Source organism: Heterodontus francisci, chromosome 23, assembly GCF_036365525.1.
Source record: "Heterodontus francisci isolate sHetFra1 chromosome 23, sHetFra1.hap1, whole genome shotgun sequence".
NCBI lineage: Eukaryota > Metazoa > Chordata > Chondrichthyes > Heterodontiformes > Heterodontidae > Heterodontus > Heterodontus francisci.
Window position 1 is genome coordinate 63,446,185 of NC_090393.1, and position 17,600 is coordinate 63,463,784.

The following is a 17,600-nucleotide window of genomic DNA, read 5'->3' on the forward strand; positions in this document are numbered from 1 at the left end:
GAACAACTAAGGGGAGAAGGAGGATCCTTGAACATCCCCACCCTCAATCATAGCAAAGCTAAGCATGTCAGTGCAAAAGACAAGGCTGAAGGATCTTCAGCCAGAAGTGCTGAGTGGATGATCCATCTCTGCCTGATTCTGAGGTCCCCACTATCACAGATGCCAGTCTTCAGCCAATTTGATTTGTTCCGCATGATATCAGGAAATAACTGCATGCATTGAATACAGCAAAGGTTAAAGACCCTGACAAAATCTCAGCTCCAGTACTAAAGACTTGAGTTCCAGAACTATCTGAGCCTCTAACCAAGTTTTTCCAGTATAGCTACGGCACTGCCTTCTGCCTAACAAAGTGGAAGATTGCTCAGGTATATCCTGTCCTCAAAAGGCAGGACCAATCCAATCTAGCTAATTACCGCCACATCAGTCCACACTCAAGTCATCAGCAAAGTGATGGAAGGTGTCGCTAACAGTGCTATCAAGCAGCTTACTCATCAATAACCTGCTCACTGATGCTCAGTTTGGGTTCTGCCGGGACCACTAGGCTCAAGATCTCATTACAACCTTGGTACAAACATGGATAAAAGAGTGGAATTGCAGAGGTGAGGTAAGAGTGACTGCTCTTGACATCAAGGCAGCATTTGACCGAGTATGCCATGTCTTTGTAATGTTGAAATCGATGTGAATCAGGGGGAAAACTTTCCATTGGGTTGGAGTCATACCTGGCACAAAAGAAGATGGTTGTTGTTGATGGAAGCCAATTATCTCGACCCCAGGACATCGCTGTAGGAATTCTTTGGTACAGTGTTCTAGGCCCACAAATCTTCAGCTGCTTCACCAATGATCTTCCCTCCATCATAAAGTCTGAAGTGGGGATGTTTGCTGATGATTACACAGTATTTAGTATCATTCACAACTCCTTAGATATTGAAGCAGTTTGTGCCTGCATGCAGCAAGACCTGGACAACATTCAGGCTTGGGCTGATAAGTAGTAAGTAACATCCGCACATACAAGTGTCAGGCAATGACCATCTCCAGGATAAAGCAGCCCACTTGATTGGCACCCCATCCACCACCTTAAATATTCACTCCCTCCACTACCGGTGCACAGTGGCAGCATTGTACATCATCTGCAAGATGCACTGCAGCAACTCGGCAAGCCTCCTTCAACAGTACCTTTCAAACCCGTGACCTCTACAACCTAGAAGAACAAGGGCAGCAGATGCATGGGAACACCACCATTTGCAAGTTCCCCTCCAAGTCACACACCATCCTGACTTGAAAATATATCACAATTCCTTCAAAGGAAATCCCTCCCTAACAGCATTGTGGGTGTGCCTACACCACATGGACTGCAGCCATTCAAGAAGACAGCTCACCATCATTTTCTCAAGGGAAATTAGGAATGGGCAATAAATGCTGGCCTTGCCAGTGACGCCCACATCCCATGAGAAATTTTTTTTTTAAAGTACTAGACAGATTGACATCAATGAATAAGGTAACCGGAAGGATGTGCTTCATTGGAGAGTTAGACTAGTGGAGGGATGGGCTTTGATGGGAGAGTTAGGGTAGTGGAGGGATGAGCTTTGATGGGAGAGTTAGGGTACCAGAGGCTTCAGTGGGCCAAATGGCCTTGCCCTGTCTTTGAATTTTTAATCTTTTTTGTCCAGTCAGCTGCCATCAAGAGTTTAATGTGCTGCAAGATGTGTTCTGTTGCAATTCTGCAATATTCAGTTCCTGCCGCTAGGTGGCACAAGGCCACTTCGTATATGCAAAAATGCATGTTAAAAGCAAGCAGGGTTTATTGATAATGCTGCCATACTGATAATATTTTAATGATAAAATTCTCATTCTTGTGTTCCGATCCCTCCATGATCTCACTCCTTCCTATCTTTATAATCTTCTCCAGCACTACAACCCACCAAGCTCTCTTTGTTCCTCCAACTCTTTTTCCTTTGCTCCAGCATTGGTGCCTGTGCTTCCAGCTGCCTAGGCCCTAAGCGCTGGAATTCCCTCCCTAAACCTCTTTGCATCTCATTTCTCCTTTCAGGCTTTCCCTGAAACTTAGCTCACTTGTCCTAATATCTCCTTTTCCTGCTCGTGTCAGTTTTTATTGTGTGGTAACAGTGAAGCTCAGTAGGATGTCTTACTACATTAAAGGTGTCATTTAAATGCAAATTGTTCTTATTTACAAATTAAATCAGGAAGCACTTCTTTGCAGAGAGAGTAGTAGAAATCTGGAAGTCTTCCCCTAAATGTGAATCCTGGATCAATTTAAGCCTGAGATTGATCGATTTTTGTTGGATAATTATATCAAGGTATCTGGAACCAAGGTGGTTAAGTCGAGCTGATTTGCAGATCAGCCATGATTTAATTGAATGACCAACAGGCTCAATGGGCACAAAGGCCTCCTCCTGTTCCTGTGCTTCGAAATCTACTGAATGTGTGTGTTTTCAATCTATAAACACCATTGCATTTGGCCATTATGTGTTACTGACACTGTGTGTTCCTCTTCCAGTTTTTTTTTCCAAAATATACTTTATTCATAAAAATCTGTAAAAAAAAATACATTACAAAACGGTTCAAAACAGCATTAAGTCAACAATACAAAGAGTGCAAAGGAGATCAGTTTCCTCAATGCAGGAGTGAGTTGCCTCACAACACGTCCATTTCATTTTACATGCCATGTACATTTTGCAGCAAACCCATATTTTCTGTATACAGCCCAAGGGGTTTCCCATGGGTCGAGCCCCTCAGTTCACCTTGGTGGGAGGACCTTACACAGTGGTTTTTCCCCATTGAGCCTTTCCTCTTCCAGTTACCATCCTCAAAGGGAATTTCTGAGGACATGGCAGCTGTTAGCAACCACTCGAACTGGCAGGGCAAGATACTGGCACATCATAGTGCAATCACTCATGAAAGGCAGATGCAAATGAAGTGACCAGTAATAACTCAATTCACCTTTAAAAAAAAGCTGCTTAAACCAGGAAGGTGTTTACAAAAACAACTGGAGAAAATTAGCCAGATTTTCTTCCTTCTGTATTTCGTTTCCTAGCTCCCTCCCCTGGAGGCTTTGACCCCTGCAGGGGATGCAGTTCCATCGCCGCCACCAGCCCTTAGAACTTCCTTCATGTGTCCATGCTTCTCAGTTGAGGTTAGACGGGGACTGTGGGTAAGCTGCTTAACCAAGCGAGCTTGATCCTGCCCTCATCTATTGTGCTACCCAGCAGTGATCGGGAATGGGCACCTGGTTGATTTTTGCTTTGGACTCCTCCCTTGCCCAAAGACACTAAGCCAACTGCGATCTCAGATGAGATGTGTTTATTCGTTGAAGTAATACTTCATCTATTTCTTATCAAGCAACATCAATCCTTTCATTCCTGCAGTATCACTTACTTTAAAAAAAAGAAAAAATTAAACATGTTTTGGTGTCTACCTTTGCTTGGCCAGTTGGTGGCACTATGCATTAGATTTTGTCTTAATTCAATTAAATTAGATTCTTATATATATTCAATGTCAAAAACAACTGCAGGTGTTGTAGTGTGTACTGGGCAGTATATTGAAGGTAGAACAGCTTTGATTTCCTTGTTCTATGTTTAAACTGTCAGTTTGACTGTTGCTGAAAGAAAGAAGAGGCTTGCGTTTCTACAGCACTTTCATGACCTCAGGATGTCCCAAAGCACTTCACAGCTAATGAAGTACTTTTAAGTATAGTCACTGTTGTAATATAGGAACATAGGAGCAGGAGTAGGCTATTCAGCCCATCGAGCCTGCCCCGCCATTCAGTATGATCATGGCTAATCATCCACTTCAATGCCTTTTTCCCACACTATCCCCATATCCCTTTATGTCATTGGTATTTTGAAATCTGTTAATCTCTGCTTTAAACATACTCAATGACTGAGCTTCCACTGCCCTCTGTAGTAGAGAATTCCAAAGATTCACAACCCTTTGAGTGAAGAAATTTCTCCTCATCTCTGTCCTAAGTGGCTTCCCCCTTATTTTGAAATTGTGTCCCCTGGTTCTAGACTCTCCAGCCAGGGGAAACATCTTAGCTGCATCGACCCTGTCTATTCCTTTGAGTATTTTGTAGGTTTCAATGAGATCATCTCTCATTCTTCGAAACTCTAGAGAATACAGGCCCAGTTTCCCCAATCTCTCTTCATAGGACAGGCCCACCATCCCGGGAACGTAATGCAGGAAACATGGCGGCCAAATTCGCAAGCTCCCACAAATAGCAATGTGATAATGACCAGATAATCTGATATTGTTTGAGGGATAAATATTAGCCAGGACACAGCAGAGAATTTGGTTTAACGTTTCATCGGAAAGACAGCATCTCCACCAGTGCTGCACTCCCTCAGCAGCAGGTTCCACAAATACCCCATCCTCAATGATGGGGATCCCAGCATGTCAGTGCAAAGGACAAGCCTGAAGCATTTGCAACCATCTTCAGCCAGAAGTGCTGAGTGGATGATCCATCTCGGCCTCCTCCTGACATACTCAGCATCAAAGATGCCAGTCTTCAATCATTCAATCAATTTGATTCACTCCACATGATATCAAGAAACAGCTGAAGGTACCAGATATAGCAACGGCTATGGGTTCTGACAACATCCAGGCTGTAGTACTGAAGACTTGTGCCGCACAACTAGCTGTGTCCCTAGCCAAGCTGTTCCAGTACAGCTACCCAACAATGTGGAAAATTGCCCAGGAGTGTCCTATCCACAAAAAGCAGGACAATCCAATCCAACCAGTTACCACCCCATCAATCTACTCTCAATCATCAACAAAGTGATGGAAAAGGTTGTCAACAGTGCTATCAAGTAACACTTACTCAGCAATAACCTGCTCGTCGATGTTCACTTTGGGTTCCACCAGGGCCACTTGGCTCCTGACCTCATTACAGCCTTGGTCCAAACATGGACAAAAGAGCTGAATTCCAGAGGTGAAGTGAGAGTGACTGCCCTTGACATCAAGGCAGCATTTGACTGAGTGTGACATCAAGGAGTCAATGGGAATCAAGGGGAAAACTCTTCACTGGTTGGTGTCATACCAGCACAAAGGAAGATGGTTGTGATTGTTGGAGGCCAATCATCTGAGCTCCAGGACATCACTGCAGGAGTTCCGCAGGGTAGTGTCCTAGGCCCGACCATCTTCATCAATGACCTTCCCTCCATCATAGAGTTAGAAGTGGGGATATTTGCTGATGATTGCACAGTGTTCAGTACCATTTGCAACTCCTCAAATAATGAAACAGTCCATGTCCGCATGCAACAAAACCTGGACACATTCAGATTTGGGCTGATAAATGGCAAAGTAACATTCGCACCACATATGTTTCAGGCAATGACCATCTCCAGCAAGAGAGAATCTAACCATCTCCCCTTGATATTCAATGGTATTAAGATCGCTGAATCCCCCACTATCAACATCCTGGGGTTTACCATTGACCAGAAACTTAACTGGTCCAGCCCTATAAATATTGTGGCTACAAGAACAGGTCAAAGGCTGGGAATTCTGTGGCAAGTAACTCGCCTCCTGACTCCCAAAGCCTGTCCACCATCTGCAAGACAAAAGTCAGGAGTGTGATGGAATACTCTCCACTTGCCTGGATTGGTGCAGCTTCAACAACACTCAGGAGGCTCAACACCATCCAGGACAAAGCAGCCCGCTTGATTGGCATCTCGTCCACCAACTTAAACATTCACTCCCTCCACCACTGGCATACAGTGGCAGCAGTGTGTACCATCGACAATATGCACTGCAGCAACTCACCAAGCCTCCTTCGACAGCACCTTCCAAACGTACAACCTGCATTACCTAGAAGAATAAAGGCAGCAGGCGCAGGGGCACACCACTACCTGCAAGTTCCCCTCCAAGTCACACACCATCCTGATTTGGAACTATATCACCGTTCCTTCACTGTCGCTGGGTCAAGGTCCTGGAACTCCCTTCCTAACAGCACTGTGGGTGGACCTACACCACATGGACTGCAGTGGTTCAAGAAGGCAGCTCACCACCACCTTCTCAAGGGCAATTAGGGATAGGCAATAAATGCTGGCCTAGCCAGTGATGCCCACATCCCATGAATGAATGAAAAAATACTTCACTGAAGTGTCAACCTGGACTATTTGCCTAAATCTCTGGAGTGGGACTTGAACCTACAACCTATTGGAGGTGCTGTTCTTTAGTTAAGGTACTCATTATTGTCTTAGAGTCATAGAGAGATGCAGCACTGAAACAGGCCCTTCGGCCCACCGAGTCTGTGCTGACCAACAACCACCCATTTATACTAATCCTACATTAATCCCATATTCCCTACCACATCCCCACCATTCTCCTACCATCTACCTATACTAGGAGCAATTTACAATGGCCAATTTACCTCTCAACCTGCAAGTCTTTGGCTGTGGGAGGAAACCAGAGCACCCGGCAGAAACCCACACATTCACAGAGAGAACTTGCAAGCTCCGCACAGGCAGTACCCAGAATCGAACCCGGGTCGCTGGAGTTGTGAGGCTGCGGTGCTAATCACTGCGCCACTGTGCCGCCCCTTGTCTTGTTTTGTCTTGTGGCTCAGCTGGTGGCACTTATGCCTCTGAATCAGAAGATGGTGGGTTCAAGTCCAATCCAGGATTTCAGCACAGTAATCTAGGCTGACACTCCAGTGCCGTACTGACTGAGTGCTGCACTGTTGGAGATGCTGTCTTTCAAATGAGATGTGAAATCTAAGCCCATCTGCCCTCTCAGATGGACATAAAAAGATCCCATGGCCACTATTTGGTAGAAGAGCAGGGGGAGTTCTCCCTGGTGTCCTGGTCAATATGTACTCCTCAATCAAGATCAACAAAACAGATTATCTGGTCATTGTCACATTACTGTCTGTAGGAGCTTGCTGTATGCAAAATGGCTGCTGCATTTCCTACATTACATCAGTGATTACACTACAAAAGTACTTAATTAGCTGGTAAGTGCTTTGGATGTCCTGAGGTCCCCTGTACTGTACCCACCATAACAGTTTCTCCTCCTACCTCACACTGTGCCCATCTCCCTTCTTATTGTATTCTGTTTTGCTGAAAACTAAGAGGGCTGTGAACTTCTGTTGAAGGAAGTTTTTTTACTTGCTGTTTATTTATGAGCGTGTTGATGACTGTGCCATTTTCAGTGAATTATTGCCTAGTGTAGCAATCCACCTGCAGGTCAGAATGTCCTGGTCTAGAATCCCACTCTTCACTGATCTCAGCCCAGGCCTTAAAATTGGCATCAACATCCCTGGACAGGGAGGAGGAGAAATCTGGTGAAGTTCCTGCTCCTAATCCCTATCTAGTGCTGCCTGCCAGAAAGTGCATGTGAGTCAATGTCAGACGAGGACATAATCAGGCTGGCTGTGTTGCCCTCCACAGTCAAATAGCTTGCAAACACTCATTGCCTGGGCTCACAAGTGAAGAATAGTCATCTGATTTAGGTACCAGTGAGAGTGGGGCAAGGATCTGGGGGAAAGAAATCTGAGGGAAAAGCACAGAATGGTACAACAAAGAATAAGGCCATTCGGCTCACTGTGTCTGTGCCAGCTCTTTGACAGAGCTATTCAGTTGGTCCCTCTGCCGTGTTGTTTCACCATAGTCCTGTAATGTTTCCTTTTCAAATATATATCTAATTACCATGGATAGAAATACACATGAGCACAATCATTGCAGGAGTCACGTGAGTGCCCTTTCTTTTGTACAAGAAGCACTGCTGGTGATTAGAAAGTGTTGCGCAGTTCTATACTGCTTGTGACCCTCAAAGCCATGAAGAACATCCCAGTGCTGGAAGTAGTGGGCTGGTGCTGACGATCTGATCCTAGCCTAATGCCCTGGTGTTGGTGAGCCGACCAGCAGGAAGCACACTCAGTGCTCACTCTTAATTTGTCCTTGCTCCTTTCTGATAAAGAGGTGAGATCAAGAATGTTCAGTGCGAGCATCCCAATAATTTGCAGCCCATGATGAATCTTGTCACAGGTGGAATTTGGTGGCCCAATTTTATTGGATTCTTCAAAGGCTGCTGCGAGATTCCGAAGAGTCTCCTGGGGCAGGGTTTCATGCAGAGCTCTGAGTGCTCATGGTTTTTTTTTCTTTGCTTGGTTCAGATTCCGGAGGTAATCGATTTCTGCTGTGACTTCCTCATTTCCTGGATTGATGACGATAATATCATTGAGCTGTACAGGCTGGCTGAGCATTACAGTCTGACCCAGCTGAGCAACAGGATCGACTTGTACATCCTCCGAAACTTCCTGACCATCAGCAAGACCGAGACCTACCGTCGGCTGCCCCTGGCCAAGGTGCAGAGCCTGCTGAGCAGCGACCAGCTCCACGCCAGCTCCGAGAATGAAGTCTACGAGGCGGCCTTACTTTACCACTACACCCAGGAGGAGATCGAGAAGGACCAGGTCTCCCTCCATGATCCGCCAAAACTGCTGGAGATGGTCCGCTTTGCGCTGATCGAACAGCAGACTTTCCAGAAACTGTACAACCGGCTGAGCCCCTGTCCCCTCAAGGAGGTCCTGGCAGATGCCCTGGCCTACCACCAGAATGAAATCCTCCAGCCTGTACTCCAGACCTCTCAGACACAGCTGAGGTCAGAGTTCCGCTGCGTGGTGGGATTTGGAGGGATGTACTCATCGCAGGATGAAGATTTGAGTGACGAGGTCAAATTTCTGAATCCATTGACCCGGGAATGGCGAACTCTGACCCAGGCACAGATGCCAAAGATGTCAAACCAGGGCATTGCTGTTTTAAATAACTTTGCTTATCTCGTGGCTGGGGATAACAACACAGCAGGGTACAGAGCAGAGGTGAGCTGCTGGAGGTATGCCATTTTTTCCTTTCCCTATTCATACACTAGGGAATAAACTGATGAAGAACAACTAGCACTCTATAAAACTGGAATTATTCACCATTCTGCTAGGGTAACAATGTCACAAGGAATATTCATACCCTTCATGCTCCCATTTCCTCACCTTCCACCCACCTCCCTCAGGGAAGACACAGATTATTGCTGGAGGTCAGTTCATGGGCTCTAGTACCCTTGCCCAAGTTCTTCATGTGTTGCTTAGTCTGTGGTTTGAAGCCATCACAGCCAAGTCCATTAAATTTGTGCTCAACTTCCACACTTACAGTTGAGTGAGTCATAGGATAATGGTGAGGAGCAGGAGCCCAAGCTTATCCCCACCCCTTCCTATTCCAAAGGCACTAGAGAAGATTGTAGAGCCCCTCCAAAGAAGCTCAGAGCACGCATCAAACCTGGGGCCACATAGTTTCACACTAAGTACTGTTTCCAAACACTAGACCATCTGGACTTCTGGTGACTGTGTGTGAAGTGAGATTATATCCCAAATCCCAATGATGTGCTATTTTCAAATTACTATTGTTTTTATTAATCTTTCGTCTTTGTTATTTTCTTCTGTTTTTCCTTGGTCCATTCCTTAGCCCATGAAACACTCCCCACCAGAGAAGGGAACCTGCTCCCGGCTCTCCCTGTATCACAGGGAGCAGAGCGCTGTGTACAGCGAACCTGCCCCCGGCTCTCCCTGTATCACAGGGAGCAGAGCGCTGTGTACAGCGAACCTGCTCCCGGCTCTCCCTGACCTCCTGTATCACAGGGAGCAGAGCGCTGTGTACAGCAAACCTGCTCCCGGCTCTCCCTGTATCACAGGGAGCAGAGCGCTGTGTACAGCGAACCTGCTCCCGGCTCTCCCTGACCTCCTGTATCACAGGGAGCAGAGCGCTGTGTACAGCAAACCTGCTCCCGGCTCTCCCTGTATCACAGGGAGCAGAGCGCTGTGTACAGCGAACCTGCACCCGGCTCTCCCTGTATCACAGGGAGCAGAGCGCTGTGTACAGCGAACCTGCTCCCGGCTCTCCCTGTATCACAGGGAGCAGAGCGCTGTGTGCAGTGAACCTGCTCCCGGCTCTCCCTGTATCACAGGGAGCAGAGCGCTGTGTACAGCGAACCTGCTCCCGGCTCTCCCTGACCTCCTGTATCACAGGGAGCAGAGCGCTGTGTACAGCGAACCTGCTCCCGGCTCTCCCAGCTCTCCCTGTATCACAGGGAGCAGAGCGCTGTGTACAGCGAACCTGCTCCCGGCTCTCCCTGTATCACAGGGAGCAGAGCGCTGTGTACAGCGAACCTGCTCCCGGCTCTCCCTGTATCACAGGGAGCAGAGCGCTGTGTACAGCGAACCTGCTCCCGGCTCTCCCTGTATCACAGGGAGCAGAGCGCTGTGTACAGCGAACCTGCTCCCGGCTCTCCCTGATCTCCTGTATCACAGGGAGATGAAAGTGTGGCTCAGCATGATCATGTGTTGAGTTATTTCTTAACTTGGCCTGTTGAGAAACATTCAGTCTTTGCTCTGTGTCTTTCCTGACAGCCTGTGCAAAGCTAGGGATCAATGGGTCAGGGACAGCAAGAGTGGATTTGATTTTTGTCATTGTATGATGCAGGATACCAGCACACTAAGTTTATTTCAGTAGTAAAGAGTTTTATGGTATGTATTGTGTTACTATTATTAAGTATCTCAAATGGCTCACCAACTTTGAATTGTATTTTCTCAATTGATTGGTACCCCATCCACAAACATTCACTCCCTCCACCACTGACACACAGTGGCAGTTGTGTGTACCATCTACATGATGCACTGCAGCAATGCACCAAGGCTGCTTAGACAGCACCTTCCAAACCCGTGACCTCCACTAGAAGGACAAGGGCAGCAGATGCATGGGAACACCACCACCTGCAAGTTCCCCTCCAAGTCACACACCATCCTGACTTAGAACTATATCGCCGTTCCTTCACTGTCGCTGGGTCAAAATCCTGGAACTTCCTAACAGCATTGTGGGTGTACCTAACTCCCATGGACTGCAATGGTTCAAGAAGGCAGCTCACCACCACCTTCTCAAGGGCAATTTGGGATGGACAATAAATGCTGGCCTAGCCAGTGATGCCCACATCCCATGAATGAATAAAAAAAATTGAAGTATCTGTCTTGTTGCAAGTATTTCTTTCTATTTAAGTTGTTGGTTTGTATCTTTAAAAAGCTAGCGTGACGTTTATCTTCAGCTGTGTAGGCTGCTGCAGTGTGGCTTTCCTGTTGTTTAAACTAGAGTGTGGTTAGGTTGGGAACTGTGGTGAGATTTCAGAGCAGTGTGAATTTGGTCGCTTCATTTCTTGTTTCAAGGTTTGATCCACGGCACAACAGGTGGACTCGTATCCAGTCACTACAGCAGCCACATGCTGACCATTGTGTGTGTGTAGTGGGTGAGTATCTGTATGCCATAGGAGGCCGAGACTACCACCAGGAGTTAAACACTGTGGAACGCTATGATCCTCGGTTAAATACTTGGGAATATGTGGCATCACTAAAAAAAGAGGTACGTACAAACTCACTCTGACAAATATTAGCAGCTTCAAATCTGATCTGTTTGAAGTGAAATCGACCTTATTTTTTGTTCACCTTCCTATACTCATACTGTAATCTTTGGATAACAGGGCAGACTGTTGTATTATTGGGTACCTACCAGTGGAATCACAAGCAGAGATGGGAGGGAATGTGCAGGGACAGTCCGGTTGTAAGTGTATAGGGAAAGATCATTAGGTTCAGGTGCTGTGAATGAAAGGTTCTCCGGGTGATGACCAGGGCTGTTTATGTTTCATGAAAAGAAAATTCAAAGAATCTTAATTTTTCAAATACTTCTGTTTTCAACAAAGAAAAGTGTGAGGTGATACATTTTGGTAGAAAGGAGACAATATAAGCTGAATGATACAACAACAACTTGTATTTATAGAGCACCTTTAACATACAATTTTAATAGGGGTGCAAGAAGAGAGAGATGGGGAGGTGCAGGGGTGTTGTGCACAAATCTTTGAGGATGGCAGGACAGGTTAACAAAGCAGTTAATGAAGCAGAGAGTACAAAAGGCAGGAAGTTACGCTAAACCTATATAAAACCACTATTTAGTCCACAGTTAGAGCATTGTGTCTCATTCTGGGCACCACACTTTAGGAAGGATGTGAAGGCTTTGAAGAGGGTACAGACAAGATTTATTAGAATGGTTCCAGGGATGAGGGATTACAGTTAAATAAATAGACTGGAGAAGCTGAGGTTGCTCCTTAGAGCATTGAAGTTTAAGAGGAACTGTTTCCAATGGATGAAGGGTCAATAACGAGAGGGCATAGATTTAATGTGACTGGCAAAAGAACCAGAGAAGAAATGATTTAAAAACATATTTACCATCTAGTGATTAGAATTCGGGATGCACTGCCTGATAGGGTGGTGAATACAGATTCAATAGTAGCCTTCAAAAGGGAATTGGATAAATACTTTAAGGAGAATAAATGGGAGAAGAGTGGGAAAGTGGGACTGCCTGGATTGCTTTTAGTAAGAGCCGGCACAGATTTGATGCACCAAGTGGCCTTCTCCTTTGCTGTACTATTCTCTGATTCTATGGTTTGTTCCCCTATGAAGAAGCTCCACTTTCCGTTTCAGCTCTTAGTGTGGAGCTGACACACTGGGGTGACAGAAGCTGTGGAACATTTTCACTTCTCATAATATCGTAAGACCTGAAGCTGAACAAAGGACCCTTCAGCCCATCTAGACTCAGCCCCCTGTAGTATTATTTCGTAGCTTGTTAATCTTCAAAATTCTAATAGGTTCTTCTTGTGAAAGAAGGTTAGTCACGGCCAAGAGCCAGTTTCCATAAGCAGACCATGCATGCCACAGGGCTGTCAGTTACCTCCTTAAGGTGTTCTGTGCTGAGACCATGCAGGATGATACCACATTCCCCTGTGAAATCTGGTAAATATTACACTGCAAGTCACTATGTTCAGGCTAAAATTAATAGCTGCATTTATTTACAGATAAGATAAATTGCACTAAAGTAGAAAGACACAGTAAGAAGCTATGGTGTACCACTTCACTTAAACAATTCACAAACTTTCAAAATAAAAATTAAAAGACCAAACTCTTTATAGTTCTTTTCAGAAACTAATATTTATTTAAAACATGATAATTACACAGAAATAAAAACATTTAGTGCAACATGTGACTTAACTCAAACTGTTTCAAAACCATTTAAGAAAATGAATTTTGTCCCCTTCCTCCGGTTGGTAGCCTTGTAGATATTAACCTTGCAAAGAAGGATATCACCTGGCAACTTTTTACAAATGGAGTGAATCAATTTTTACAGAAGACGATGTACCTTATTAGATACAGGCAACTGATTATAGAGGAATTGAGTCAGAGATCTGAGAATGAGGTGCTTGTCCTCTGGGGGAGTTATGCCGGTGCAGAGGAGGAGGAAAGCATAAGGAAAGAATGGGAACCTATGCAGTGTATTGAGTGATGAACTGTTGCTTTTCCTTGTGAGATTTGTATTTGTGAATGAGCTTGAGTGAGGCTGTTGAGCGATCAGTGATCCAGTATAAGTGCAGCAAAATAAAATTCTCGGGTAATTATTTGATTCAATTTATGTTGCAAGTAATCCTGGTGTCCCTTTTCCATTCAATTAGGTGTATGCCCACGCTGGAGCAGTGCATGCAGGGAAGATTTACATAGCCTGTGGGAGAAGTGGCAGAAATTACTTGAAGGAGCTGCACTGCTACGATCCAGAGGCAAACCAGTGGGAATCGAAGGCTGATGCCCCTGTGGAACGGGCCTGGCATGGAATGGCTGCAGTCCAAGGCCAGCTTTATCTCCTCGGTGGCAGCAACAATGCCAATGGATACAGGCAGGACGTCATGCAGGTGAGCTTTGAGCAAGGGGAGACATTTCTCCTTCCGGGGTTCTTCTACCTCACCACCTGAACAGCCAAGGTGGAAGGTTTGAGTGTCTGGGATTTATCTGAGTGGATATTCCAGCACTCTGGAGAATGTCACGGATGACAAAAACTGCCTAATAACTACAAGTTATTGTTGTTGCTAAACTGTGCCCACTGCCGACAGCACTGCCACCTCAGGCCTAGGTATGGCCCACCAACCAGCCTGGCACACTGCTCGGTTCAGACCGCCACCTGTCCTTGGGAACTGCACACCATGGTTGCTTTGAAATTGAATTTGTGACTTCAAGAACATTGGCCTGTAAAGTGTTAGATTGCCAGTTTGTACCCTGCTTTATGCCTCCCAATCCAATATTTCATTGTTTTTCTTCCTGTTATGTTTGAAGGTTTCCTGTTACAGCCCCGAGCGGGACCAGTGGTCAACAGTGTCCGAAATGCCCTTTGGACATGGGGAACCGGGCATTGCTGTCCTGGATGACAAAATCTACATCCTGGGCGGGAGGTCACATGACCGGTACACGCGCACTGACTATGTCCATATATACAACGTGGCGGAATGCTGCTGGGAGGAAGCGCCCGATATTGAATGTGCCAATTCTGGGATGTCCTGCTGTGTCCTGACCCTCCCGCGACAGCTGGTCGAGGACTGCGGGAATCAGACACCCCGAAAGCATACCCAGCGTGCTTACCGTCGCCGCCGTGCCTACATGCTTCCCGAAGTGGTTGGGCTTTCAGACTTTGAGGAGTTCAGTTCCAGTGAAGATTGAACTGACAGCAAAATAGGCTGGACTGTTAAACATTCTGCCATTAATGTGGCACATCCTGTGGATATTCGCCTTGTCCCTTTGTTTCTTTCATGTGTTCTCGGCCCTTCTCTCGAAGGTTCTGGTTAATGCTGGACCACTGGGAAGAGGTGGAAGGGGGTGCGGAGGTATCACAGGAACCGTTTCCCCACCCCACATTACCTCGTCCACGTGGCCATTGTTCAGCAGATGAGTCCGGACAGCGTGTGTCGGCCTTGTGGGACCTCGGGAAGGCCCTTGCATCTAAACCTGATCAAGTTATCATGTTGAAGTTTATATTCTACAGTGGGGATCCTAACACCCCCACTACTGCACCCCACCACCTCCTGCCACCTCTCCCCTCCCCCCCCCCCCCCAGCCTGAGGCTGCTGAGGCCAAATGTAAACTTCCAAACTGAGAATTGCTAACTCAACACAGGAAAAGGAATCAAAGCTGGGACCATGTGATTTGCATAACTTTGTACAAAGTCATTGGGGAGCTTCACTTCATCCCTTGAAGGTTGTTATTTTTCTGTTCAGTGTTAGCTCATAGAAAGTCATTTCCATCATTCTCTCACTCCATCCTCCCCCATCCTAACCTCTCTCCCTTCCAGTCCCATTTAACAACACAGCTTTGGTTGGTACTCCTGTAAACAGAAGCTCAGAATCTTCTCTGCTTTTTCACTGTGTTAAAATTAAGACTCATTCCTTGCTCTCTCATTCTTTCCCAGGACCCTAGAATTGTTGGTCTCACCTCCTTTAGCTTTCACATTCTCCTACACTCTTCACACGACAAAAGAACCAAGCTTAGTATCACATTGTCATCTGTGGCACTCCCGCCTCTGAGTCAGAAGGCTTTGGGTTCAAGTCCCACTCCAGAGACTTGAGCACATAATCCAGACTGGTATTTTGTGCTGTACTGAGGGAGTGCTGCATTGGCAGAGGTGCTGTCTTTCAGATGTGACTAAACCAAGTCTCTGTCTACCTTCAGGATCCCATGGCACTATTTTGAAGAAGAGCAAAGGTGTCCCTGGCATCAAGTCCATATTTGTTCCTTCAGCCAACACCTAATACTGATGATCTGGCCATTATCACATTGCTATTTGTGGAAGCTTGCTGTGTGCAAATTGGCTGCCACATTTCTTTTCGTAAGTCTTTGGAATTCTCTTCCTCAAAAGGCGGTGAAAGCAGAGTCTTTGAATATTTTTAAGGCAGAGGTAGATAGATTCTTGATTAGCAAGGGGGTGAAAGGTTATCGGGGATAGGTGGGAATGTGGAGTTGAGGTTACAATCAGATCAGCCATGATCTCGAGGGGCTGAGTGGCCTACTCCTGCTCCTAATTCCTATGTATGTATGTATGTATGTACATTACAACAGTGCTTGCACTTCTCAAATACTTAATTGGCTGAAAAGCGCTTTGAAGCATTCTGAGGTGCAAGTCTTTATTTAATTGATTGTATCTTTTCAGTTCCTCCACGTGGGGAGCTTTGCACTGTGTCAAGGCCCGTTATCTTTTTTTCCAATAAATTCACAGTGATGAGATTGCTGACTTGTACTTGTCAGTGTTTAAAAGGTCCAGTTCCCCTGCTCTGGTCCAAAAATGAAACAGCATTCTAATTGATCTTGATGTAAATCCCCTGCGTGCACAATTGTCGATGTAAAGATTACATCACTCGCATCCTCTTACATCTTCCTTTGGCTCTGCATCCATTCTCCTTGATTCATTCAAGGTTGCTATATAAATGCAAGTTGCTGGGGTGGGATGGTGATGAATTGATATATAATATACTTAATTTATTGACATGTTTTAAGGGGCATAAACTGCTTTTGTTCAATAAGCACACAGTTGATGCATGGTTTACTTTTCAAATTTGTACTATCTGTGATCCACTGTTGTTTTTCCACTTTTCTCTACAGACGTGTCCACTCTCTTTTTTCTGGGTGGCACGGATTTGAGGTCCATCTCACTTAAATGTGCTTCAAGCCAAGCCTGTGAGGTGACTGACAAGCTGTTAGTCACTCATAAAGTTTGATTGATTTGCATCAATAAATATCTGACCAGATGAACATGATGGATGTTTGTTCAAATCTAAAGTAGTCAGGGGATTCAGGTAAAGAACAGGATATAAGTGAGAAAGGTTTGTAAGGATCAGGGAAGAGTGGAGGAGGCCTGTGTCTGTTTTCAATAATGCATGTTATTTGTTTGGGAAGTGCTTGTTAAATGTATGAAGTTCTGATTTATCAAGGGGTAATCAGCTGGTGATGTCATGAATATAATCAGATAAAAGTTTTATAGAATTCTTCAAATCATGCAACTACTGCTGGAGTGTTGACATTGAGTGAAATTTACTGTTCATTTTACAGAGCTGTAAAGTTTCACATATTAGAAACTGCAGTCACTCATAGTTTTAAAAATGTGACCTATTCTGCTGTATGACACACAACAATAAACATAACTTTTTATGTTTGTGGATTTTCAATTTGCCTCACTCTTTGTGATTCTTAAACTGACTCACAGTATTATCTCGATGGCAGTGTATCCAAATAAACAGCTTTATCTCACGAGGAAAGCTGTTTGTTTGACCCTAAAAATGCTTAAACTGTGGTGGGGTGGGGCGGGGGGTGGTGGGGGGGGGGGGGGGGGGCAGGCACCACTGGGGCCTTCGGGTGGATCTCTGATCCAGTGGAAGGTTTTGGAGAGACTATCTCACAGGTTTCAATATTCAAATCTAGGATGACCTCCACAGGCCAAGGCCAGTAAACCCGAAACCAGGAGCTCCCTCGCGTTATGGAGTCACAGAGGTCATGGGTTCAAATCCCACTCTAGAGACTTGAGCACATATTCCAGGCTGGCACTCCAGTGCAGTGCGAAAGGAGAGCTGCATTGTCGGAGGTGCTGTTTTTTGGAAGAGACATTAAACTGAGCTCCTATCTGCCCTCACAGTTGGACATAACAGATTCCATTACAATATTTCGAAGAAGAGCAGGGGCGTTCTCCCAGGTGTCC

General features: G+C 45.6%; 1 protein-coding gene across 5 annotated transcripts in view; it reads left to right on the plus strand.

Annotated features, from left to right (window-relative positions):
- Positions 1–17,073, plus strand: part of klhl22 (kelch-like family member 22) — a 61,767-nt gene extending 44,694 nt beyond the window's left edge. For all 5 annotated transcript variants that reach the window (XM_068055423.1, XM_068055422.1, XM_068055427.1 and 2 more), the window contains 4 exons: positions 8,129–8,847; positions 11,216–11,408; positions 13,546–13,779; positions 14,198–17,073. In XM_068055423.1, the coding sequence (XP_067911524.1) occupies positions 8,129–8,847; positions 11,216–11,408; positions 13,546–13,779; positions 14,198–14,578 (1,527 nt within the window). In that variant the 3' untranslated portion in view covers positions 14,579–17,073. The remainder of the gene's footprint in view (positions 1–8,128; positions 8,848–11,215; positions 11,409–13,545; positions 13,780–14,197) is intronic.
- The last annotated feature ends 527 nt before the right edge of the window (positions 17,074–17,600 follow it).